The following is a 27,525-nucleotide window of genomic DNA, read 5'->3' as shown; positions in this document are numbered from 1 at the left end:
TCCACCCTGAGGGCATCCCCTGCTTGCTGTCAACTCCCCGCTTGGCACCATCCTGGGAGAGCACAGGGGCAGTTGACAGCAGCGCAGTGATTGTGGCATCCTTCTGGTCCCCTTGGTTGACCTGGTACCAAAAAGCTGCCCAAAGCTGAGGTCCCATGCCCACGCACTTCTGTGAGAGCCCCTGGCCACGTGTCCTCACCCCCATCCTACGGCTCCTCTCCCCAGCAGCTCCCAGCAAGACTCCTGCCCACGGCCTCTGGCTTCCCTCCTGTGTGGGGTTTCAGGGAGAGATGGGAGCAGAAGAAGGGAGAGCAAGCATGGCAGGAAAGGTGGCGGCGAGGCTGAGGTCTTGAATCGTCAGTGAAATGCGGTGGCAGGAGGGTCCCCCTCTCCTCAGGACAGGTGGGTCATCACAGGCTTCTGCAAAGCACCAGAGAGAGAAACCTCAGCTCACCGCCGTGCCTGGGCCACCCCGAGTCATTTCAGGAGACAAGGCCAGCGCACTCCCTGTCCCCTCCAGCTGCCACTGCACAGGGAAAGGACTTCCCACATCCCACAGGCCACACAGGCATCAGGAATTCAAAGATGTACGTCTTGTTTGAGGTCCCCCCTGCCCTGGCTCTTCTGACCCCAGACCCCAGGGTGAGGGGCAATGCCCAGGTGTGGCTGCCCTCACCGAGCAGCCTGGTGAGACCAATGCTGAGAGCCTGAGGCTCCACGAGCTCAAGGAGAGCATGGGGAGGGACTGATCCCTCCATGCAAGCCCAGGGAGGTAGGTCCCATTTGGAGCCCAGGCCAGCCACCTCCTTGCACGGCTGGGTTCCTACCGCAAAGAGCCGCTCCACTCTCCTGTTCTTCCCGTTGGGGTTTCTCTGTGTCAGGGAGCCACGGTAAGCAGAGTTGCGGTCAAAGGAGTCATCAAGACCTGTAGTGAAAGGAGGGAGGTGGGCAGCAGATCCTCATCCCCTCACCAGAGGTTTCAACTACCCACCAAGACACTTGGGTTTTACTATCCCCTGCTTCCTATCACTTTGGATGCACAACTGCAATTCCTTCTCCAGAAGGGTGGTGGGAAGCCCTCTGGCAACAGGGAGGCAAAAAGCTGCAGCTACTTGGCTTTCCAGAGCACCATGTGAGCCAGGTCAGTCTGCCAGTGGCCAACTGCCAAGACCTCTGCTCTGGTAATTTCTGCGGCACAGCAAAGGCTTAGGCAGCGAGGAGCTCTCGTCCCGCAAGGCTTCGACCCTCTCCTGATCTACTAAGTCACTTCTCCTCCTCTGCCACTGACCTCCACCAGCTGCACCTTTGGAGACCTATCTTTGCAAGTGACTGACCTGTGGGCAGGGCAGTCAGGAGATGGAGCTGTCCCATTGCCCAGATCAGGCAGAGAGGATTAGGCTCACCAAGTGACGTTCATCCCAACTGTACATCCCTCTATCTCCTTGCTTGGCTGACGTGTTCACCACGCTGCCTTTATCTGCCTATCCTTTGCAGGAAGGCGAGCGGATGGCTTCTCCTCAGCATGAGGCAAAGGGACCTTTCTGCCTACCAGCCTCAGCCTGGGAAACAGGGCTGTTGATCGCCTGGATACACAGGGGGAATGTGATTCCTTCTCTGCATTAAACGATCTTTTCCCCCTTTCATCTTCCATTATCTGGAAGGAGAGCCATTCTTTCTGCCTTTAAGCTTATGAGCTGAGATAAGAGAGAAATAGAAAAGCCATTTCCTAATGGGTCTTGCTGATATCGGTCAGGATGAGACAGTTCCAGTGATTGTCCCCTGCCATACGAGCTGCCGTGCCAAGTTTCAGGTCACTGCCTGCTCCAAAGCACTCCAAAGCACTCCCAAGCTGCTGTTCATCATAGCTGGGCTGTGGAGGCTCTCTCGACCCCCACCAGAGACCAGATGGGCAACAGGGCCAAGGATACCTCCCCCAAGGTGACCTAATAGCAATTTCTTCCTTGCTGGAAGAGGTGATGGGCTTAGGCACAGCTTTGAGGTCCAACAGCTGAAAGATGCCACAAGTGAAGTGACACAGATGTCTCCCTGGACTCTAGGCTGCCACAGTAGCCCCAGCTGCAGAACAAATCCTGGTGTCCCCTAAAGCTATCCCCTATGAGCACAGGGAAGGGGACCCCCAGTGCAGCACAAACTGGATGGAGACAGACAAGACCAGGAGTCCTCCAAAGCACAGCCCATCCACCCACAGGTTCACACATCCCTTGGGCAGAGTGGTGGTCCTTACTGGTGATTTCCAGGGGGCTGTTGAACTTCCTCCTGAAGCCCTGTGGTCCAAGCATCACCTGCAAGAGAGGAGGAGCAGCCTGCTGTGGGGAAGGGGATGGGAGGACAGAGGTCCGCGCTGCAGCCACCATTGTGTGAGCGGCTCCCCGGAGATCCAGGTTGTCCCCAGGCTGAATGCCGTGCTCGTCCACACCAGGACCAGCACATACTCACTTTAACATCATCCGAAGACTCCCCTGCACTGCTGCTGGTGGGACCAGGAGAGCGGAGGCAGGCAACCTGTGGGCAGAGGAAGGGCAGAGGTTTTTTGGGGGGCTGTAGAGGGGGCAGATGACTCAGTCTTTGCCTTTTCACCTCTTTTGTGATCAGCCCAACCTGGTCCTACAGGGAGGAAAAGTGGCATCCTGCTGCCAGGGCTGCAACGCTTCCTGATGGAGAACACCCTAGGTACCAAATCCTCCCTTGGCATGTGTAGGGACTTGGCATTCCACCCCCCTGGCCCTGTCCTCAGCAGGATAGCCAACAAACCAACCCACAAAATTATTATATTGCCATACCAGCAGAACCTGGGACTGATGTCCCCATCCCACCCCAAGGAGCACCCATGACAGCACGGAGGGAGCTGGGCACAGCTCAGCAAACCCGGTAGCCCTTTGCAAGCACCCAGAGATGGCACCAACCACCCAGGGAAACACATGTGTGGGTTGGGAACCTCTCATACCCACCATCCTCCATGCTCACCTGCCTGCTGGACTGCTTCCTTGCCTTCTCCACAGACTTCACTGTCAGCCCCGCTGCCGACAGCGCTGCAATCCGAGATTCAATGTCCGATATCTTTAAGGGGGAGGAGGAAAAAACAAACCAAATCAAACAAACTAACAACAAACCCCTTACAGATGGTGACCGGAGGATCCATCACCAGTGTCGTTTGCTGTCAAAGGGTCTGGGCAGCGCAGGTCTTGGTGTGGAGTCCTCACCTCGCTCTCTGCCTGCTGCACCTGAGCAGCTGCCGAGGCCACTTTGTCCTCCAGCTCTGACAGCTCCGAGTCGGTAGTGCCGCTGTGCTGAGCCCCTTCCTCAAGCTCCTTCAGGGTCTTCTCAAGCTGGTAGGTCTTCCCAGCAGTCAGGTACACCTGAAACGCAAGAAGAAACAACAAAATTAAAATAAAATACAAATAAACAACATTGCAGAGTTACCCTTCCCGGAGTCTCTCTCCCCTGGTGTGACTGCAGCCCCAGGCACAACAGCTCCTGCCACTATTTTATGACCATAAAACCAGCACAGAGGGTACCAGTCAGCTCTTGGTAGGGTTTTTCCTCATTTCCTCCCTTCCCTGGGCTTTTCCAGAGCAATTAGCACCTGGACAAAGCAGTAAAAGGCTCAAAAGGAACACAGAAGGGACCAAAACTGGGTGTCCTGCTTGAGAACCATCAGCATCTTCAGAGGGGAGGCAGGCGCCTGCGAACAGGCTTGGGCTGCCATGTCCCATGGTGGCAATGAGCTGGGAAGGAGAAAGACTTGACTTCCCATATCTGCTTGGTCTTATTTTGAGGGTGTCTGTGTTGGGTGCCTGGGAGTAGGGCCAGGATTTGGGAGTCTGGCCCTGCAAAAGGCAGCACTGCACAAAAACTGGTGCTGACTGGGGGTGTGTAGTGGCTATGGGAAGCAACATGTTACCTTTGCTGCCTAGATAAGAAGGGTAAAAGGACATGCCTCATCATCAGTTCTGCTGTCACTTGCCTCCTCCCGGGCTACACAAAGATGCAAGTCTGAGCAAAGCAATGTAGGAGACCTTAATACATCAGTACACAACCACATCAGCTACGGGATGGGTTGTGGCCACTGTGTTGCTGACCACTCCCAAAATCTTTGTGCTGCTGATGCAACACCTGCTCCTCCAGCTACTTCCACTTCTCCCGGGCTGGGCGTTGTGTGGAACTGGCTGGCACATCTCGCTGCCCACACTCAAGTACCCAGCATCCACCCAAATCACAGCAACACTCCCTGCAAGTGCCCCCTCCCCACCCTGAGGCTGTAACAGACTGCAAATATTTGTGGTGCTACCTGTGAAATGGAGACAACTTGGTTCTGGGCCATCAAATTCTCCCGGTATCCTCTGAGGTGGGTGGCATCCCTTGGGAGCAGTGAGCCAGGCCACTGAGGACATAGCAGGATGCACCCCACTCCCCGCCCCGGGGCCCATCCTCTACCCAAAACGTACTGCAGTGCATGCTGTAAAACCCTGCTCCTCAGCGCAGGATGCTTCTGACAGCAAAACCCGACCATCCAGATGGAGATGTGACTCTTTCCCCCACCCCCCCCCCAACCCCTGTCTCTGAGCTGTTTCTTTACAGCTTTGTAAATGACACGGTGAGCAAACACAATCCATTTCACTCAGGGAATTGATTCGTAGGGGCTCTACAGCAACTAAAACAACCGTTGGTGTTTCACACAGTCAGGCAAACCTAGCAGGGGATTATGCTCTCAATGGAAACGTATCGCCTGCATCAGCTCACCAGTCCCAGGCACGCATCAGCCTTAGCCAGCAGGTAGGTCACGCTATCCTCACCATGGTGAAACACAGTGCTGGGGCTGGGGGGGACACGACACACCGAAGGGAAGAGCGAGAAGCGGCACAAAAGCTTTTGTGGCAGCTGAAGCACGGGGATGCTGAAGTCTGGCAAAGTGATGCCACAGCAAGCCAGGTGCCACACTCATCCTCTCTCCTTGGCACTCACCCACAGGGGACCAGGGACCAAAGCCACAAAGGCAGAGCATCAGCACTTGCCCTTGTGCCACCTCCCTCATAAAACATCCCTTGCCACTCTCAGACTTTAATCCTTTTGCAGTGGCCATCCTCTTAATGCTGACCTAGATCCTGTCAAGAAGTTTGGGGTTTTTTTTTGGGGGAGCCCACTGTCAAGAAGTCTTTTTTGGAGGGGTGGGGGGGGGGGGGGAAGATGTTTTCCTCTGTATTCCCACCCCCTTGATGCTCTCCCTGCTTGCAGGAAGCTGTCATGAACCTTACATTTTCTTCGAGCTCGCGGTACACTTCAGCTACCTCCTTCCCATCTCCCGGGCTGGGAAGCTGCCCCACGGGGCGGGCACAGCTGCCGTTGCACTGGCCCTCCTCGTGCAACGACTCGCACGCGGCTCTCTCCGTGGCGTTTATGGCTCTCAGCACTTTGGCCGTGATTTCGCTCAAAGCCTGAGCCGACGACCTCTGCGTAACACCCGGCACATCCAAAGCGGAGCGCGGGGAGGGGTGGGATGGGGTGGGGGAGGAGGAGAAAGAAACATAAGGACGTTATTTTAATGCAGCGTACGAGACAGCACAGGTCGGGGGTGAAAGGGGCATCAGACCTTTGGGAGCTGGAGGAAGCCGGAGAAGAGGTAATTAAAAGGCTTGTGCCATTCCTGAAGGGCTCTTCAGGGGAGATGGGTACGTGGCTAAAGCAGAGCTTTGATCTCAGCCCGTGCTTTCTGGGGGATGATGGCGACGAAAGAAGTCATCTCAAAAGGCTCAGGAAAAGACGTTATCGAGGGACTGTGTGGCTGACTGGAAAGCGGTGCCACCGGAGCTGCGGGACAGCACCCAGCCACCTGAAGGCCACTCAGTTACTGGGCAGTTAAAGGTCTAATTGCAGCATATTGCTTTACAACTCAGCAGGCCTGAGCACAGATGCAAACAACTCCTTAAGTTTGTGGCCAAAATAACCCAACCCCACAAACCCCAACCAACAAACCATCCCATAATATTATTGTATTGCCAGACCGGCAGAACTTGGGAACTAATGTCCCCATCCCACCCCAAGGAGCACCCATGGCAATAACGCTCCTAAGTGCTGCTCTCTGCTCGATAAATGCACTAAGCACATGTAAAAACAGACCCAAGAAACTCATCACCTCTCACTCAGCTGATAATTTCCTAGAAACTAAGGAGATGGGGGGGTGATATATGTGCTGGCAGCAAAGACAAACAGTTGTGTTTACACCTGCACGTGTTTCCAGGCAAGCCGTCCTGCAGAGAACCAGCCAGTGTTTTTATCATTTTATGGTGCCTCCATGGAGCAGAGGAGTTGTTTTTCTCCCAACATTTCCCATTAGGAGCGTCTGCTTCCCTCACAGTATCCTCCAAACTAGAAGACTTTCTCCTGACCGGAGCAGAGAACTCAACATAAAAACAAACTCAAGAGTTGTGCAAAATCAAAGCCTGGGGCTTGTATAAGGAAAGTCACTGTGGAAAAACCCATGCTGATGCAGCCTACTTCACTACAGGCACTCCTAACTCATGCACAAGGGCGTTTGAGTGTCTCCACGAGATTAAATAGAAGAATTTGAGTTTCCCATCTTGGATTTGGCTCTGCTATTGGAACCCAGCTGTCCTATAGTGTGACCCCACCGAGAGGCAACAACCGTGCCTGCGTCCTCCCTGCTTCGTGGCCAGGTTTTGGTGAAAGAAAGTAGCAAACCTGGAAAATCTGGGCTTTGTTTTGCAAGAACAAAGCTGCTGGTGTCGATACCCCACTAGCATCTCCCTACAGCCGAGCACAGCTCGGGTGGTGTGTCTCTGCCACGGAGCAGCAGCTCACAGGGGAATTAAACCTACCTCGGCTCGGTGCGTTCCCACTTGTCCCCTGTGCTGCAATTAACTGGAAATGGTTTATTAAGAAGCTGCACATCTTTCAGCTGAGGGGTGGCAGGGAAGCCTAGCTTCAGCAACTGTCTAAAAGCAGCTTGGAGCACAAAGGAGGCTGTCAAGGAGGCTTTGGGTAAAGGATGCGGCGCACCGCTGATGCGGGGCTGGCAAGAATGGCAAGTGGTACCCAACACCGTGAAAGGAGCTGCCCTGGGAACAGCTGTTTGTTTTAATCCCCAAACATGATGTAAAGCTGTGTAGGGACTCATAGCTGAAGCAGACCTGCTAAACACACCTTGTGTGCCCACACAGGTGAACTCCCCAAGCCCAGCAGCACCCAGGTTTTACCTTGCAAGGCTTAGGAACAAAAGCCTGTTAAAGAGAACCTTGATGGCTTTGAAAGGCTCCACAACCTTGGCTGGAAGGAAAGGAGAGGAGCAGCACAGTTACCCCTGCTTTCAGGATGACCATGAGTCAGCAATGTGCCCTTGTGGCTAAGAAGGCCAATGGCATCCTGGTGTGTATTAGAAGGGGGGTGGTTAGGAGGTCAAGAGAGGTCCTTCTCCCCCTCTACTCTGCCCTGGGGAGACCCCACCTGGAATGTTGGGTCCAGTTCTGGGCCCCTCAGTCCAAGTACAACACAGAACTCCTTGAAAGAGCCCAGCGCATGGACACCAAGATGATAGAGGGAGTGGAACACTTTCCTCATGACGACAGGCTGAGGAGCTGGACCTCTTTATCTTGAAGATGGGGAGAATGAGGGGTGACCTTATTTATAAATACATAAGGGGTGAGAGTCAGGAGGACAGAGCCAGGCTCTTCTCAGGGATGGCCAGTGACAGGACAAGGGGCAACGGGTGCAGCTGGAACTGAGGAAGTTCCATGTGAATGTAAGGAGAAACTTTTCCACTGTGAGGGTGACAGAGCCCTGAGAGAGGCTGCCCAGAGAGGCTGTGGAGTCTCCTTCTCTGGAGACATTCAAACCCGCCTGGACACGTTCCTGTGTGATTTAGTCTGGGTGATCCTGCTCTGGCAGGGAGTTGGACTAGATGGTCTTTCCAGGTCCCTTCTGACTCCTAAAGTTCTGTGATTCTTCCTTTGCCACGCATGCCAGAGGTAGATGTATCAGCAAAGGCACCCATGGCTGAGGCAGAAGGAAGGGGATGAACAAACAAGCCATTAGAGAACCAAGAGGAGCACTAACTACTCTGTTTGGTGCTAATGGACTGTCTCTGTACAACTGGAGATGCACAAGGTCTGCCCTCACATATGAAGACAGGAAAGAAATTCTCCCCTGCAAGGCTGCACACAAATGAGAACCTCTCCAGTCTCATCACAGGGATACATGGGCAGATCTTCAAAATGCACCCAGCAGCCAGGGGCATACAGCGGAGCCACCGTGGGTGAGAGATCCTCTGAGCTGACGGGAATGGGGCTGCAGAGATACTGTGGTCCCTCCTCCTCTCCCTGGCCCCTGGCCCCATGGATCACCCACCGCATAGGGGACAGAAGCCAGCACAGCACTGTAAGTACAGGAGTTGCTAACCTAGCAGAGTGAAAGTGGGACCAGGGATTTTGGGAGACCCTTGTGTAGTGCAGGAGTGCTGACAGATCTGGAGGAGACACTTTGAGCTGTAGCAGGTACCCAACAAATTCTCCCAGATGCCTTACCACAGTGTAAGCTATGAGCCACTGAGAGCAGGAGGAACCACAGATGGATGGAGCCCATCCATCCATGGTTAGGTGGGAGGACATCCATGGGTATGGTGGAGGACACAGGTTACCTTTCGAGCATCTCTGGCCATGTCATCACTGGAGGAACATATCTCTAGTTTCTTCACTGTCTTCTTTTCTTCACACTCTTCTTCAGAAGAGATTTCTTTGTCGCTGATGTTGCTGGCTAACTCCTCCAGCTTCCTCTTCAGCTCCTCCTCCTCGGCATCGGGATCAGGTTGGGACTCTGGGGCCAGAGACTGAAGGATCAGAAGAAGAGAGCTGTGTAAAGTCTCCTGTGGCAGACACTGGGATGTACCCAGGTCCAGACACACTCACCAGGACTGGCAGCTTGAGGCGTGCCACATATGGACCTTGCAAAGGGGGCTTTGAGCTCCCTCTGCAAACCCCATTTTCAGGAGGGGTAGACAGGATACCTGAGGAGCAGCAGAGCCCAGCAAGCTGCACTCCAGCTCCACGCTGAGGAGTACAAACCTTTGATCTAAGGAGCTTCCATTCCCCACCCCACCCCCACCCCCAATTGGCTTGTTTTTCCTTGTGAAAAATTTCCCTTTCTCCCCCATAAAAAAGGGTTTGCAAGAGGCATTTGGGGCCAAAAAACACCACGTTTTCATTAGGAACTGAGGTCAGAGACCACAGCGACCCAAAGACATGGCCCATCATGCTTGAGGGAAGCTGCCACACAAACTATTGCTCCCCAAGGCAGCTTTCAGAGCCTCCGGGTAACCTTATTTGCAACGAGAATATTTTGCTGCATCTTTCCACCTGGCCCCATTATCAGGTGAAATTCATGGTACCTGGAAAAGAATCCTATTAAAACTCCCAGGCACTGGAAAGGATCTCCAGAAGTTACCGAACCTGCTGCCCTTTTGTGTTAAGACAGGAGTGCAATTATCTGCCTCATACCTGGTGGGTTTTTGTCCAAGCCATTCATAACGACCTTGAACAACAGCGTCTGCAGCAGGAAATCATTCTCCCAGGGAACCGATTCCCAGGCTCTGCTCTCCTTTCTGCTGGAAAGCTTTGCTTAGTAGTGAAACTCAACCTGCCCTGCAGCTGTTTAGACCTGTTGCCTCTACTCTGATCTACCCTGGGCGTGGAAATAAAGCACAAGAACCTGCAAACACATACATCTCCTACTCCCTCAGCTAGATTTACTGGCAGACACGCTGGATGACTACAAACATGGCCATCCCCATTATCACTTTAAGGGGAAATAAAAAGAAGATACAGTGTTGTTTCATCTCTGCCTAGGAGACTTCTCTAATTATCACCATCCGTTCTACCGAAGCCATCAACCCACCAGAGAAACTCAGGGTGACGGGTTCACATGAAGGGAGAGCGCGCAGTCTAAAATTAGACACCCAAAATCAATGTTAAGCAGTCACAGATTCTACGCTGCCGCCCAGCTTTACCTTAATTTAGCTTGATGGCATGGTAAGGCCAGAGCAGCTCAGAAGAGATACAAAAATCCTTCTTGACTCCAACCTCATGTCCACGATAACCAGGTTGTTTCCCCTTAGGTATTAGTTGATTCTGCATCACCACTCACCTCACAATACCCCCAAAAACTAGTGTTCCATCGAGCATCAACCCAAACCCCAATTTTCCTTGTGCAGAAGGAGCAAGGAATCACAGACTCACAAGGTTGGAAAAGACCTTTATGATCATCAAGTCCAATCATTCCTGTCCTATGCTAAACCATATCCCTGAGCACCTCATCTACCAGTCTGTTAAGCACACCCAGGGACGATGACTCAATCCCCTCCCTGGGCAGCCTGTGCCAGGCCATGACAACTGTTTCAGTAAAAAAGGCACCACATTGCACAGGGACCCAAATGCTGTGGGTTAAATTTGCTCCCGCCCTGCCATACGACGTTCCCTAAGGCACCGCATCACCTGGCACTAGAGAAGCGACCCCAAGGCCAAACTGGAGGGTTAAAAACATCAACCAAGCTGAGACATTTTTGTCTGCCTGACTTCCTCCCTGTGATGCCATGTGCTTCAGAGAAGCCCCTCAGATGCCAAGGGGTAGGGATCGGCAGGGCACCCCACTCCCTCCCTGCAGAGAGAGTAACCCTGGCTCTGCCCAGTTACCTCGTCAGAGTGCACCAGGATTTTTTCCTCCAAGCGATTCAGCACACGTTCAATTGCTGACATGCGTTTGTTGAGCTCATGAATCTGGAGAAAAGCAGAGAGAGAGAGAGGGAGAAAGAGAGAGAGAAAGAGAAAAGGGAACAGACCAGCCACCGGTGCCTGGACGGTGAGGAAACAGCACAACTGGCACAAGAAAGCAAGCAGCAAGTCACCACCACCACCACCCCCACCACCACCGTGGGCTGAGTTAAAAGTCATGGGGAGGGAAAAAAATGTCACTGGATACCCCAGTGAGCTCCAAGAGGTTAGTGGCCTCTGCTCAAATCCGGAAAATTTAGAGCAATGCCGAGTACCCAGCACACCACAATTCCCACCGGTGCATTGGTAGCTTTGACACAACAACCATAAATCACATCCCTGTCCCCATTGTGTCCCTTGTCCAGACAAAAGCATCACGCTGTAATGAAGCCACTCATGTGACACCCCAAATCCAAGTAAACCACATCTTTCACTTCCTGTTAACATGTTTTTCAAGCAACGACTACCCCATCACCCCCCCACCATCACAGTGTGGGAAAGGAAGAGGGAAGAAAGTAAGGATTTCCCGTGAAAAATTCCAGGCAAGAAAACTAAATCTGAAAGTTTTCCCCAACGCACTTGAAATTCATCAACCAGGATGCTCCCTCACTCTTCCAACTGAAAAACCCCAAGTGGCACGAAGAGAAGAGATAAAATCCTGAAAATCAAAGAGAAGTCGCTTTCCATGCTGAAGAGCCGAGACAAATTTTTGTGGTTAAATCACTGAAAACATAAAAGGCAGCTTGGTTGGTTTGGGTTTTTCTTTTTTTACCTTTTAGAAAGAGCAGCTTTTCTTTCTTTGAAAAAAAAAAAAAAGTAAAAAAAAAAAAGTCTTTCTCCTTTGATCCAAACAAATAAACCACAAATGATGAGGAATATTGCCCATTTTATCTAGATAAAACATGACCTCCCACATCACTCCTGTTCTGAGTGGCTGCTTCCCATTCAAAGGCGAAGCAGCAGCAAATGCAGTAAGTAAATGCACTAAACAAAGAGATGTGAGGGCTTGTTTTTTGTTTTTTATAACATTTCCATCCTCTCACTTAGTTTTTGTGCTTCCTAGGGTTCGATTAATTAGATCCTCACAACAGCTTGGAGAGATTGCATCTGCTTAAGGAAAGATGAATATAAAACCTGACACGCCGGAGAGTGGAGAGCTGTAATTACTGTCCCAAACTGAATACATCTTTAAGCAGCATTAAACCCACGGGCAGGAAGCAATCCAATCCATCTCTAAGTGGTTTCTCAGTACTGTTTTAAGGCCGGACTCTTGCATCACTGCCAGGGACAATGAGAAGTCTGGGGTGGGCCATCAGCTTCAGAGGAAGAGATAGTGATGAACCGGGCAGCCAAGCACCACAGTGCCTTCATAACGCGGAGGCTGGGGAAGGTCAGCATGTGGTTTGCTGACGATGGGCTACAAGAGTAGGAGCTGGAGGGTTTGCTTTCAGATCATCCTTCCCCAGCAAGGCTGGTTTTAATGCCCCATTAAATGTCACCCCATTAAGGTGCATCCTTGTCAGGGGCTGGACCGCCCTGCGCCAGCTGTCCCCACAGCAAAGGCTAGCAAATACTCCTCTGTGTCGATGTGCTCAAAGCAAAGAAACTCTAAGGAAGACGTCAGGTAGGACAAGCTATTGCTTGCTGCTGGGGAAGGAAGGCAAGTGACTCTAGCAGAGGTGCTGCCTCCAGGCTCTCAAATCCACAAGACCTCCAACAGAAGCTTTATGTAAAGAAGAGGAGGGAAGGTGACACCAGACCTTTGGGGATCCAGGACCGCTAAGCTCCCTTGAGCTACAGCAGAACAGCCTTTAGGGAGAAACGTGGTAAATGGGTGTTATAGACCTTGGGGCTTAGTCCTTGTGCCTTCTAAAGACCTAAAGGCAAAGAGATGTGCAGTTACCGAATAAGGGCTTCTTTTTAGGTCTCATCAGATATAAGGGCATTTTTAATAGTGTGGACTTTTGGGGTTTTTGTCTTCTTTTGTTCTAAATTTTGTTCTAGCACCTTTGGCTCCTGGAGTCAGAGGGCTAGGGAACAGCCTCTGCTTTTGCTGCTGAAGAAGTTAAATGGCTTGTGTTCGGTGCTGAAAAGTGTATCCTCTCCCGAATTAAAGGCAAACCCCATTTTCAGATGAGACACATTTTGATGAACTTACCCCTAAGGGAAGAGAACTTTCATTTGTGGAGCCAAAGTGACCCAGGGCAAAGAACTGAGCTCTCCATCTCTTGAAACCCTCAGATGCCAACAAGGTGTCTACTAGGAAAACAGCGCTTTGGAAACCAGGCCATGAGATTCAGTACAGGGTTAACTGCATTTAGCAAATATGCTTCTGGATCCTATGCCCCTCAGGCCAACATTTTGGATTGCCAAAGGGTATGAGAAGAGCAGCTCCAGGAATAGTTCACTGGCAGAAGGAGGACTGGGCTCCCAGAGAGCCCCACCACTGCTGCTGGTGCAGAGCAGGGCAGTCAGAGTTGGACGCAGACATCTTTGCTGTCCCCTGGGATGTCCCATCAGGACCTGGGACATCTCAGAAGCCCTGATGATGGCTACATGACATACCCTGGGAGTGCCTGTAAGCCACTGCTTCACTCCCTAGGAGATCATATTCTGTTGCTCGCTGTCCCAAATCCTTCCTGGCCTGTTTCTTCCCTCCTGCCAGCCTCACCTCCTCCATCTCAAACCTCAGGATGAGAGGGTGAACATCAGCCTCTTCTGAACCTCTTCCAGCTCTACCGATAGACCAGAGTCAGCTGGCACCAAATCCTGGATGTTCTCTCTCCTTTGGGCTTGTACCCAGCGTCCCCTTGGCCAACTGTGATGACGATGCACATGTGCATCATTCTGAAGTTAATGGTCCAGCACACAGCCAGATCTTTTCCTGCTGGGTGAGGAGAAGGCTTGGTGGGAGGATGGTTGCTAGCTGTAAACACATCAGCAGCACAAAAGGGCAGGAAGGATGAAGAGCTATTTAAGCTAATGAATGATGTTGGCATAAGAGCAAATGGGGTTAAATTGGGAGTGAGAAGATGTCTTGCAACCATTAGGGTGAGGACCACCCTGAGGTGAGAGCTTGCCCAGCTGATGGAGGAAGTCATCTGAAGCATTGGGAGGAATTTGGCCCCATTTCCCCACTGCAAAGTGCGATGCACATTTCATGCCTAACGTACCATGGCCTCGTTAAGGACACCCAGTCCAGGGTTCTTCCATTTACTGCTGACTAAAAAAGGAATGTCATTTACTCGTTAAATCATGCACTGAAAGAAGTAAAAGGCAAAGGAAGGGCTTTCCTACAGAGGCACATGAAGTGTGGTGCCAAGGGATGGTTGTGGGTACTGATTCCCCCCCACCCCGCACTGATTGCTCAAAGGGGGGGGTGGGGCTCCAGGATGTGCAAGATCACCAGCTGTGAGCAGAGCCTGGCATCTGTCTCTCCTTGTGCACCTGTGGCCAAACACCACTCTGCATTTTGCTGCTTATGATGCTTCTGAGGGATGTTTTACCTTTCTCACCACCCACAACTAGCAAAGGTGGCATCAGGAACTGCAGGTCCTCACTCGACAACCAAAACACAAACTCGCAGCCTTTTTGACACCCTTCTCTAGACCATTCCCCTTATTATCATCCTTCAGGAGAGATATGTGACAGGTCATCCCGACCCAGTCCTGCCAGGGCAGGAACACTATGCACTGTAAAGGAAAAAGAAGGATCTTGCTGCTTATTAAATATCCCTCTCCAAATGTCCGTCTGAAGAAAGTCTTTCTGGGGATGCAGAAAACCACAGACAACTCTCAGATTAATAAGAACAGGCTGGAAAATTAATGGCATTGAAGGCAGGCTTGTTAATGTGATGGTGGCAAGGGCAGAGTGGAATATCTGTGCCTGGTCTTTCTCCTTCCCATGGGTGTAAAAGGCTGGGATAAGAGCTTGGGAGACAAAGTGGAGAGCTCCAGAGTACTTCTGCATCATACTAATGGTGCAGAGAAAAGCCTGTCCTCCCTCACCTTAATGAAAGAGCTGTAACCACACCTTGTCAGGTCTTGGCCCTGATCATTCATGACCATCTTGGCAGGTCCCTCACAACACAGAGACCAGCACATGGCCTGAGCATTCATCTTGCTGGTGCCACGCAACTGCGACATGATGCCCAGATGAGCTAGCTCCTAGGTCATCCCACGGGCTCACTGTATGGCTCTGGCAAAGTGTGTACACTCACAGATCCTTCAGGTGCAGAGGTGAAGAGGAGGAGAGAGGGATCTTGAACCTACAGAGGTCGGTGATCTGCTCTGCTCCCTCTTGGACCCGCACACAGGAAGCATGGGCACCGAAGTGACCTTTGTGCATCCTGGCTAACAAGGCTACCTTCATTCACCACCTCTGCTTCTCTCCTCCAAACCACCCTGCACCATGCAGATAACAAGGGCCGCTTACGCCAAGAGAGTCTTGGCCATGGACTTGGGGTTCCTCACAAGAGGTTCAACAGCTGCGTGGTACCTGATTCCCAGAGTGGCTGGTGTTCTCCTGGGAGGAGGCTCTGCTCCGGCGTTTCATGTGATGGGGTGGGTAGGCAGGGATCTGGGCTCCCTTCATGTCCTCATCAGAAGTGTCCATATCCGCTGAGTACCGTGACCGGGGCTGCTCGTTCCAGGGGCTGCCTTTGGGGAGAGAAAACTTCAGCACAAAGGTGCAAGAGATGAACACCCTTAAGCTCCTTCCTGGACATAGGCCCCATCCTTAAAGCAAGCAAATAATGAGGCACATCTCTAGACCCCACTTCCTATCCTTTGGCAGGAGATGGAACATCTCTGAAGTTAAGGAGGGCTACACTGGGCCAGGCTGCATCTCCATCCACTGTGGCCACACAACACCTAGCTCAGCAGGGTCCCACACAGTGTGGCCAAGATAGCAGTGGGCACAAGGAGTATCATCCTTGCTCTCTCATGCCCCAAACAGCCAGATTCCCCACCCAAACCTGCTATTTTCTTCCCAATTTTGTCAGAGCACAGGCTTGGACACTGCCTTTCATGGTTTGCTCAGGTGCTGGAAGATGTTTACATCAGGTTAGAGGTACCAGTCTAGGACAGAGCATTTAAAGGAGAATATAAAAATTCCCTTTTTAAAGGAGAATTTCAAAGGAGACAAAACCAAAGAGACAAAATGGAATTAACAGGCCAGGGGAAGGCTGATGCTGTGTCCCTCCAGGAACTTCAACAGCGCATGGTAAGGTTTCCTAATGCCCTGAAAATCAAACCAAGCACTTGGAAAATACAGCCAAGCAGTTGGAGACCTGAAGGATGGAGAGATATCTACATATACACATATATATAGATATATTTATATACACACAGATAGATAGATACAGATATATCTATATATCTATACATAATCGATAGCTGCGTGTGCATAGGCTGGTACCCAACCCTCCTGTCTCTTCTCTCACAGCAGGAAAAACACCAGCAGTAAAAGGCAGATTCTGCACCATCATTTGCAGAGTGCAGAGTATTTATAGATTCATGAAACCACAGACCCTGCACCCTGCCCAGTTACAAGGGTGCTACTTAGCAACCCCCAGAGCTTGCCTCCAGTTCAAGCCCCCTTAAAACTCTACAGTTTCTGCACCCACGACACCCTTGGGCAGCCAGCTGAATTCATCCACAGCTGGCCTGAAGGAGGAAACGCCCCATCCTTTCTAGCCTGGCTTCTGGTAGTGATGTCGCACCTGGTTTTCAGCCTGGACAAGACCTCTGACAGCTTAAGAACAAGCCTTCTGGCTTTGGGGGACAAGGCTAGGCCATTGCAACCAAATAACTTGAGCTGATTCTTTCATGAAAAGAAAAAAACAGGAAAAAAACCCTTCTGCCAATGGATGTTTTGCCTTGGCACTCCAACCTTTTAGTGGCTTTGAGGTTGTTAAAAAATAATAATAAATCAGAATGAAGGATGTTTTCATATTGTTTCAACCCCTTGCAGCCACTTTCCCCCAAGGCACAAGAGGAGCCTGGCCAGAGACACCTACCAAGTTTCACATTTCTTTCCAGGCTCCTTCTCCGGGAATTGACGGTGAGCCGAACCTCTGTGCTGAAGTGCTGCTCCGGTGGGCTCACTCCCGGCCCCTGCTCCTGCAAGACGTGGTGGAAGACTAGATCTGCCTCCGTGACCCTGGACTCCTTCTGCGAGACATCTTCGGGCGAGTTGGGGAAATCTGGGAAAGACTGAGACACAGGGATTGCCGCTGAGTGCCCGGCTGCCAGCCAGAACTCCCTGCCTCTCCCGTCCCTTCGCCAACAGCTCCTCGCTTTATCCTCCAATGCGTGCATCGGCTGACTTTTTATAACGCCTAATAATCCATTTTAAAGCTTTGTGTGTCTCGGTGATGGGCCCTGAGCACCACTGCTCATCGCTGCCAGGGGGCACTGTGAGTTCTTACAAGAGCTGGGCAGAGTCCCTTCAGCTGAGGCTGCAAAAAGCTCTTTTATTTCCCCAGCTTCCCCACCCCCCCCCCCACCCCCGTCAAAGTCTTTTAAAACACCATGCCCAGCTCTTTTAAATCACCTAGGCTGCCATGGGGGGTTGTGGAGTCTCCTTCTTTGGAGATATTCAAGACCAGTCTGGGCGCCGACCTGTGTGACCTGTCCTAGGGACCCTGCTTTGGCAGGGGGTTGGATTTGATGATCTCTTGAGGTCTGTGATTCTATGATGCCCCTTCACTCGCCCAATCCATAGCCACCCTCTGCCCCACAAATAACCTGTGCCTCATAAATACAACTGGGATTTATTGACAGAGATCGGCCCTCCTTGGACTCAGGTTGAAATCTGCTGTGTGAGGATGAGCTTAGATAAGGAAGGAATGGATCTCCTTGTTTGACCCAAATGGACCTCTACTTGTTCAATCCAAATTCTTTATCAATTGATGTGGGAAGGTGTGGGGTTTTTTGAATTGTTTTTCCAAGCCTTGTTACAGATCTCAGCACATCCTACTTCCACCCAGCAGTAAAGTATCGCAGCATCCTCAGAAGGAAGAAGGAGCTGTTTAATGTTTTAAAAGTGCAAAAAACCTCGACAGGAAAGGCAAACCAGAGCAGCCCCAAAAGTTTGCTCTGAAGCTTCCCAGGCTGGAAGATCTTCTGCCACATCCAGCACAGCCCCATCTGCGTTGCTCCCAGAGCTGGAAGCTGGGGACATCTGAACCCAAGCCCTTGTTGGGACCATGGGGTACAGCTCGCTGCAGTCACTGACACTAAAGCTCATGGGTCCTGCTCCCGTCAGGAGCTCTGAATGCTAAGACACATATAGTGTCCTAAAAGGAAATAACCAGTGTTTGTGTAGGTTTTGTGCTCCCCATGTTCTCCCTTGTGACTGATGGGGACCCCCACCTTGCAGGTGCCATCCCTGCAGTCACACTGACTCGTTGTCTCAATCTCAGGAGGGCAAATGTGACCCATGAAGCTACCAGTGCCATGAATCTCCAGTGCCACCAGGAGGAAAAAACATCCCCACACCAGATGGGTTGATGGGAGAGGAGTCTGCTTTTGTTTCATCCCTTGAGCCTTGTACCTCCAAAAGCTGGCTGCAAATGAGGGTGCCCCATAGCCTTGGACAGCACAAGAAAACTGTTGTCTGCAGAAAGCCTCTTGCCTTCTTATCTTACCACTCATTCTCACGTCAGTCAGATGTCCTATGCCTGACTCGGCCTGAGGCGAAGGGCTTGAAGTGGGAGAAGAGATAGCAAGCAGGGCTATGGGAAGCATCATCCCTCAAAGAGGCTGAAGAAGGAGGTTGCAGAGATAGCGAGGAGGAAGAGCAGAGGAAAACAACCCCCCCCAAGCATTCTCCCAGTACCTGGAAGGCATCCGGGCTGCTGGCTGCTGGAGAGAGCTGCACAGACTGGCGCCGAGACTGAGCAGAGTACTCCGAGTCCAGTTCAAAATCAAAGGGATGGACAGACAGCAGGCGCTTTGTCTTGCGCATCTTAGTCAGCGTAGGCAGTGCAAGAAAGGAAAATTCACCGTAAACCACAGCTGACCTTGAGGAAAGGTCAAAGCTTCTCAGGACAAAGCTTCTCACTGCCTGAGAGGAGAGCCAGCGTCTCCTTCGCTGGCCTGAGTCTGCACAGCACAGGGCAAGGCTCCTGCTCTTTGCAGAGAAAATTTGGGTCTGACATTGCCCTGCTTGCAGGGAGCCAGGTATGCAGGGCTCCAGTGTGCTAATGTTGGAGTCCTGGAAAAGTGGGTTCCCTGATTTCCACAGCCTCTGGATCAGGACTGCAGCCAGAAGCAGGCAGTGAGAAGCTTTGTCCTGGTCTGCAGACCCACCATGGGAAGGCTGAGCCGTGTTACAGCTCTGAGGGACACTTACAGGTCCCAAAGCATCTCTCCACATCTTCAGAGGAAGGATGCCAAGGCCTGATCTGCCCAGATATTTGGGAGGTCATCAACTGCCTTCAGGAACAAATCGAAATGAGGTATCAAGCATGTGAAACGCAGCACGGAGCTGCAGGCTGAGATGGTGTGTGCATGTACGTAACCATACCAGCGTCTCAAGCACACCAGCAGGTTCCACATATGCTGCAGGGGATAAACACAGTTCCTATCAGGCTTCACAATCCGCATTTCACCTGGAGGGAAACCCTGGGGGTGACTCCATTGTGAACTCAGCAGTGCTTTGCTATTCTGCCTGGTATCTCTTCTGCTTGGGGTGAAAAACCAGGTGGGTTCGTGTTATACAGACAGGACTTTCCTAGGAATTAGGGGCTTCCTCAGTGCCAAGAGGGCTTTTTTCCTTGAGGAAAAGTGTTCGTGGTTTTACTGACTTGATTGTTTTTATGCAAACTGGGAGAGTGTCTCATCTCAGAGAAGCAAAACAGAGAGAAACACCTGACTTTGAAAGCCACCACTACCCACCACCACCATCACCACCCAAGGCAGGCCGGCACCAGCTGAGGGCACAGAACAAGGCAGAGGAGCACCCAGAACAAAATGCTTACTCTGCTGTAGCACTCTGCTTCAGCTCCACGGGAGAGTGTCTCATCTCAGAGAAGCAAAACAGAGAGAAACACCTGACTTTGAAAGCCACCACTACCCACCACCACCATCACCACCCAAGGCAGGCCGGCACCAGCTGAGGGCACAGAACAAGGCAGAGGAGCACCCAGAACAAAATGCTTACTCTGCTGTAGCACTCTGCTTCAGCTCCATGAAGGACGTCGTCTCCATCCTCACTGTCGTCCCCAATGCCGCCACTGGTGAGGAGCTGGCACTCACCTGGAAGGGAGACAACAGCACGCTGCACATGGGCAGCTCCTGCACCCTGATCCTGGGGGAGATAAGTTCCCACCCATGGTGGTCACGCCAATGCATCTGTCATCAAGAAGGTCATCCTTCTTTTATGGGGTGTACGAGTCCAGATTAGAAATAACCTACACACAACCCTTTTTGCCTACTATACCATGGCCAGTTGGTTGCCCTAGAAAAGGAAAAGGGACAAAGGGTGGAAAAGGGACAGGAACATCTTAAGGTGACCCTAACACAAGGGACAGGAAGATCTCCAGAGAGCCCCAGTGCTGCAGCTGGCACGCAGTGTCCTTGGTGTGCTCAACTCTGGGATTCGTGCGGTTCCCAGGCAGCACTGCAGATGCCCACTTTGAGCACTTGGTCTTCCAAAAGATCTTGTGACCTGGCCTCTCACCGCTTCTCCTTCCAGCTGTGCACCCTCACAGATGTGGAAGTGACCACAGCAGGAAGAAGATGAAGGCACCTGCACTGCAGAGGGCACACTGAGGTTCATGTAGGTGACTCCAGTGTGAGAAAGCCCTGGAGCTAAGCCCAGTGTGGCTCTATTTCTGCTATTCCTGGTTCCCATCAGTCAGCTCTGCGATCTCTCAGTGACCCAATCCTTTCTGGGTCCCCAGCAGCCCAGCAGTACATTGGGAACAGGACAAGTACCAGACCGAGTCCAAAGTCAAGGCAGAAAAATGCTTTTTCCTACATCAAATAGCAAGGTGACTCTTTCCTGTGAGGACTCCTAAGGAGCATGGAATCATAGAATGATCTGGGTTGGGAGGGACCCCGAGGATCACAGAGCTCCAACCCCTGCCATAGGCAGGGCCACCAACCTCCAGGCCTGGATCTACACAAGGTTGCCCAGGGCCCCATCCAACCTGGCCATGAACACCTCCAGGACAGACACCTCTGGCTGCTTTAAGTGTATGACATCATGTGTTGAGATGAGCAGTCATGAGCTGTGATTTCCTTTTATTTTTACTTACTGTTAATGTCTGGCAGGCTATAAACTCTGTCATGAAGACCTAAATGAAAAGAAGAAGAAAAAAATGGTGGGAGGAAAAAAAAAATATCAACACATTTTCTGCAGGGACCAAGCCTATGAGCTCCGGTTAACTGGAGTCTTTGCTCCAGGCACAACCTGGAGGCCCTTTAGAGAAAGCAAAATGGGTCCTGGCTTTTAAACAAGTCAGGAGAGTTTATTGCCACCACTTCCACAGTCCAATGCACCATGCCCAGGAGCGCAGGGGAAGGCACGGCCAACGCAAAACCCAGTAGTCATCCGGCTGCACCTCCTCTGACCAGGGACACATTCCAGCAGGAGAATCTTGCTTGCTTGAGGGTCAAGCCAATTCACCAGTCTTGATGAAGCAATATCAACAGAATAGTCCTGTTTTTTAAAAGGCCTCAGAATCTCAATTTGAGGATGGCTAAAGCACTGCTAGCCTTGTGCTTGGCTGGGTTTTCTCTTGGGTTGTCCTAAATTGTCCTAAACTCTCTCTCAGTTCGTTAACTTTATACCCAGTACCACTACCCCCCAACACTACTTCTGATGTTTCTGCTTGCCAGCAGCATGGGTAGAAGAACGATTGGATCAGCTGAATCGGATTGTGCCTGTGGTATCTGTGGGGGCTTTTCTGGGGGGACAAAATCCACACTGGTTTCCAAAGGTAGCAGAAACAGCACTGCAGGAGCTCATTCATATAGCATATAGCCACTAGCAGCTGTCCAGTAAATAATACCCCAACAACAAATAATACCCTATAAAAAATAACACCCTAACAACAGCTTTAAACATATATTTACATGCTTTCAGAGCAATCCCAGGCATGCTGATCACCCATAAAGCCCTGAAGAACGTGGCTATGGTGACAGGTAGCTCGCTAATTTGTCAGTGCCAGAGCATCACCAGTTTGTCCGGAAAATCCATTAGATCATGTGGAAAAACAACCCCCAGTGCCTGCTTTCGGCAGCCAGCTGGATATTTTAGACCCTCAGGTTAAACTTGGATTCATTTCACAAGCTCTGCTCTGTGATGGAGACAGGTAAAAAGAAAGACAAGTCAAAGCTGCAGCTCTGGCAGGCCTATAAACTACAGGACAGGAGACTTTTAAAACCAGGCACAAGATACTCTCAAGCCTGTAGCAAAACCTTAACAGGGGGCAAAAAAATCTAGGGAAAAGATCTGCTGTGCTGCTCTTGGTGTGAATGCACCATCCTGAACCTCTGTGCGTGGTCTCTAAACCATGTGTCACTCAAGAGCAGCACTGATGCTCCTCACTCAGTGCATCCCAAAACACTCTCAGCCCCTGGGCGCAGCAGGGTGGGAGGAACAAGGAAAACCTCACCTAGAAATGCAGAGTTCAGCCCCTGGCCAGGCTGCAGCCTGCCATAGAGGGACTGGAGCACTTTGGCACTTCCGAACCTCTTGAACCGGGACCGCACGTGTTCATAGTACCACTCCAGGGAGCCGATCTTCACAATCCTGCCCAAAGAGAGGGTGCACAGATGGGTGAGTCAGCCCAGATGCGCTCACGGTGACCAGCCCCTTACCCAGAAACCCGCTTCCGAACACCAGCACAACCTGTTTTCTAATCAACACAGAGGGAGGCTGAGTTTGGGCAACCCTTGTTGAGGTGGGCTCGCCTTGCCCTCCACAGCTGGAGCGGTACCTGGAGAGGCGGCAGGGATCGCAGACCCAGCCCTGCTCCTTCTTGTTGTAGCGGCTGCAGTTCTTGCAGATGTAGAAGCGGCAGTCCAGGCACTGCCGCTTGCTGTTCAGCAGGAACTTGAAGGGCTGGAGGCAGTGGACGCAGTGGGTGCTGTTGAGGTGGGACTGGTTTGTCAGGAACTCCCTCTTGCTGCTCTCCTGGTCGATCTTGCATTTCAGCTCCCTGCAGACAACAGCCCAAAACACGTCAAAATGGGGGGGGGGGGGGTGTTTGCTTGGGGTTTTTTTGGGTTTTTTTTTTGAGTTTTTTTTTGGCATTTCACTGCAGACTCTCACATGGCAAACTCCATCACGCCTCCATCATTTCAGGAATGATTTTCTAGGGAACAGCCCGAGTCCCGCAGCTCGTGGAAACAGCTGCAGGCCAAATCGAATAAATACCATAATCACGAGTTAAATAAGCCGGGCAAAGGAGCAGGCTCCAGTTCTGCTGCCATTTAAATTGAAGGTTAGATTTGGCTGTGCCAATAACTATCCGTTTTGCTTCAGAGGGTATCGATGACAAATCCCGGGAACCTCGGGAGAGCAGCTTTTCTCAGAGTCTCTGGCTGCATCCCATCCCAACCCAACTTTTGAGCCTGAAGCCCAGCCATTAGTCAAAAGCTTTCTAGAATTCTTAAATAAATCTGATATTAAGAAAGATTACAAGGGGTCTTGATCCAGTCCTTCAGTGCTAAACTCGGTGAGGTTTTATTAAGGGCAGAAGTGACATACAAGGTCCTGGCTGGCTGCTCAGAGGACAGCAGATGGAGATGATCACAGAATCACAGAATTGTAGGAGTTGGAAAGGACCTCAAGAAATCATCGAGTCCACCCCCCCTGCCAAAGCAGGGTCCCTAGGACAGGTCACACAGGGAGGCATCCAGACTGGTCTTGAATATCTCCAGAGAAGGAGACTCCACACACCCCTGGACAGCCTGTCCCAGGGCTCCCTCACCCTCACTGGGAAGAAGTTCTTCCATATATCGGTGTGGAACTTCCTGTGCTCCAACTTGAGGCCATTGCCCCTTGTCCTGTGCCCACAGACCACTGAGAAGAGGCTGGCCATTTCCGCCTGTGTCCCATGCTTGAGATATTGATAAACATTGATCAGATCCCCTCTCAGTCTCTTTTCTCAAGACTGAGCAGCCCCTGGTCACTCAGCCTTTCCTCCTAGGGGAGATGCTCCAGATCTTTAATCACCTTTGTATCCCTCTGCTGGACTCTCTCCAGGAGATCCCTGTCTTTTCTATACCAGGGAGCCTAGAACTGGACACAATAAGACAGTCCCATGAAAGCCTGGCCAGCATAAGTGCTTTCCAAGAGCACCTTCTCCTGGCAATCCCTTCACTATCCAGACCTGGTCTTCATGCAAGGAGGTGTCTGTGGGGTGCTGAACCCTCACAGCGATAGCCAGGGCTGGGTAAAATGCTTGCAGAGCTGTAGAAGGAGTGTGGAGGGGGGAGCTGCTGCACTGCTCAAAGGTTTTCTGTTTGTTCATTCCCTGCGCCACGCACTGCCTCAAATATGTTTGCCTTTGGGGCTACGGCTGAGAGTCAATGTTTGACTTGTAGGGAAGGTCCTAGAAGGTAGTTCTCTGCCCAGGCAGTGTGAGGAAGCTGCATTTTTCCAGAGCAGAAGTCAGCCTAGGCCAAAAAAACTCCGGTCATTGGGTCTGGAGGCTGCTTTTTGGAGCACAGTGTGGACCACAAAGCATTCTAGCGATGCTTCTGGTGGCCCCCAACTACCAGGATGATGGGCTGACACCAGGGTGACCACAGCAGGAGCCTTGCTGGTGTCGCAGCGTGGTCCATGGGAGCAGCAGGGATATGACTGGCAGTGGGAATGAGGTGAACGCAAACCAAGCTAATCTCTGTTTGACCAAATCACAGTTTGCACATGAGGGATCAGATCTCAGGGGGTGTGTGTGTGGGGAGACTTATCGCCAGCTCGCTGCCAGCACGCCAGGCTGGTCTTTCTTACACTGCAGTGATGCCAACTTGCATTAAACAAGAATGTGGGAGAGGTAAAAAAATCAGTATAAAGGCCGAACGGGGCACCTAGTTTCTATATTCAGCTATTCACCATCCTAGAAGTTGACCAGATGACCTGCAAGTGTCCGGCAGTAAATTTATGCCCATCTACTGAAAACAAATCCCCAGATAGAAAACCCCTGGGGCTGGGCTCAGTACTCTTTTCCCACCCCATGTTCAGGCTGTTTCCAGCAGGATCCTATCTTGTGCTGGACTGCTTTTTCTGGTTCTCAGGGACTGGTTCGATCCCTTCACCTTCTCTTGCCCAGGAGACCTGCTGGAGGAAGGGCAAGCCTTGGTGAAACCAGTTTAAAACCCACAGGAACTGCATGCTTCTGGTCTCCACTTGCTAAGCTTGCAGCAGAATAAATCAGTGGCGATGGGATGCCGAGGCTGTGGCAGGGGGATCAGTCCAGCTGGACTACAGGAGAGATGTGGGGAACCATCCCAAAACCCAGGTGGGTGGTTCCTGGCAGGAATATTTATGGAAGGAAGCAGGGAGAAGTCCCTACAAAGTGGCCATTATTAAATTCCTTGGGCAAAGCATTACCCTCGCATGGTTGTGCAGCTTCTGGCCAGCCAAAGCCTTTGTCCGGGGTCAGTGAATAGCTTCTGCCAAGAAGAAAAAGGCAGGGGAACAGCAGAAAGGGAAGGAAAAACCCACAAGACCCACGCTGAGAGGAGAACGTTTCTTCCAGGCTTACAGGCTGAGACAAGCCCAGCCAACAGAAAAGCAAATGGGGACGGTCAGAGCCCAGGGTGACTGACTGACGGACAGGCTGCAGGGTCTCCTGTAGCCTCATGTCGTGTCCCAGCTTGTTACCAGCATAAAGCACTCACAGAGCTCTGTGTCCCACACAGACTTTCCCAGGCTGATGGTCTCTGGTCCTTGCCAGGTATCACAGAAACACCCAGTGGGTGGCCTTCAGCTGAGCCTGCAGCCAAGCCTCAGACCAGCTAACAGGCTCTACCCTAAAATGGGTTGGTACCAGCCCTCCATGGGTCAGGATGAAATGGCAAAATTATAAAGAAAAGCCTCAGCTGCTGGGATGGAGGGGACGCTGCTCCCCCTAAGCAGCTGGGCAGAAGCATTCCCAGACCTTCCCCTGATCTCAAACACCCTTTAGCACCTCTCACATTCAATTTGGAAGCCTCCTGGGGCATCAGAGGTGACCCAGATAAACCAGTCTGGCGCCAAGGTCAAGCAGCCCACTTCTCACCCACTTCTTTGCTACAGGACACAATGATTTGGGTCCCCACCTCCTTCCTTCAGGCAGAGCTCAGATCCATCATAAGGGAGGTATTCGCCCTTTCCAGGGCGATAATTTCTGTAAACACCCTTGTCTGATCTCCTGTCCTGCACTTCAGAGCTACCAGCAGAGGAAGGCTGATGATGATACTGAGTTATCTCTGCCTCCCACACACATGCTGGGTTTTCCTCACAAAAAAAACCCAAACCAACCAAAACACACAACAAAAACCAAGAAAGCTTCTTGTGGCTAAGTGGAGAGGCTCCCACACAGCTGGGTTCTGACTGCAAGCTTTCCAGGGGTGTTTCCATAGCTCACATGCAGATGCCCAAAACAAGGATGGAAGGAGGACTCGCCTCTTACCTTTCCCCTTCGGATCTGATAGAGAAATCAATGAGCTCCGGGTCCCTAGAGCATCTATGTGCCATCAGCACCAGTTCTGGCTTACAAAATTTAGAGGTAGGAGGGCGCCAGGGTCCTAACACTGACCTTGGAGTGTGGGTCATCTCACTGGGATAAAAATGAGAACTTGGCCAGCCCCTGAATAAGGATGCTACAGCTTCTCCAGACAGAGTTAAGAAATCACTGAGTTCAATGCCTGAGGCAATTACCAAACAAGGTCTAAAGCTGCCCCCCCCCGCCTTAAAGTTTGTCTCATGTTCAAAACAATCTGATGGGACCAAACTTTTTTAAACAGCACTTTTGTCACGTTGTGCTGTTGATAAGAGCCTGGAAGGGGCACTCAGTGCTGCTCCAGTGATTTTCAACCTCTTCCCAATCTGTGCCCCTCAGACTTTACCAGAACAGCACAGGTCCCTGTAGAACACATATAATGCTACTGCAACAGGTTTACTGCTCCTCTCAGGTGTTTTTCTGCATCCTTCAGGAGCCCATGGACCCCTGGGACCCACTGAATCACTGAAACCCTGTCCCCAGAGCCATTGCATGAAACACAAGGGAGCCAGATCCCACCCTCCGCTCCAAGGTGAGGTCTCTCCCCAGCGAGAAGCCCCACGAAGGCATTTCTTAAACTGGGGGCGGGGGGGAAGGGTGGGGTGTGTGGGTGCGGGGGGGCTGCTGTTTGTCCCCATAAACATCCGATCTGCATCACTGCCGGGAGCACGGCGCCAGTTCGCACCTTCTCCAGCTCCATGCATCACCCCTCCGCTGATAACGTCACCCATTAACCACCCGGTTAGACTTTAACAGCCAGGTGCTGTTTGTTCCTCCTTCAACGCGTTACTTTACCACCCACCCCTCTTTCCCCCAAGGCAGCAGGATGCTGGGGGGAGACCCGCGGCTCCCTCACTCCCCAGCTCCGCGGGTCACCGAGCAGCCGGATACTCACTCCAACCTCTCCTCCTCTTTCTTCCGCAGGTCAAAATCCCTCTGGACGACCTCCCAGACGTGCTTGGCCTCTTCATCGGTGAGCTTGGAGAGGTCCAGCTTCCTCCCCAT

At 51.6% G+C, this 27,525-nt stretch overlaps 1 protein-coding gene across 1 annotated transcript; it reads right to left on the bottom strand.

The window, feature by feature from the left end:
* MLPH (melanophilin) lies at positions 1–27,525 on the bottom strand (the record flags this gene model as incomplete). Its single annotated transcript, XM_084265265.1, has 17 exons — positions 1–420; positions 828–925; positions 2,246–2,303; positions 2,458–2,523; positions 2,986–3,078; positions 3,222–3,377; positions 5,274–5,468; positions 8,669–8,857; positions 10,716–10,799; positions 15,291–15,447; positions 16,809–17,008; positions 18,636–18,764; positions 19,962–20,056; positions 21,061–21,099; positions 22,423–22,559; positions 22,747–22,968; positions 27,416–27,525. The coding sequence occupies 17 exons, from the start codon at positions 27,523–27,525 to the stop codon at positions 394–396; spliced, it is 2,055 nt and encodes a 684-aa protein (XP_084121391.1). The 3' UTR covers positions 1–393.

The sequence above is a fragment of the Gallinula chloropus genome (genome assembly GCF_964237585.1).
Source record: "Gallinula chloropus genome assembly, chromosome: 5".
Classification (NCBI taxonomy): Eukaryota; Metazoa; Chordata; class Aves; order Gruiformes; family Rallidae; genus Gallinula; species Gallinula chloropus.
This window is presented reverse-complemented; position numbering and strand designations above follow the sequence as displayed.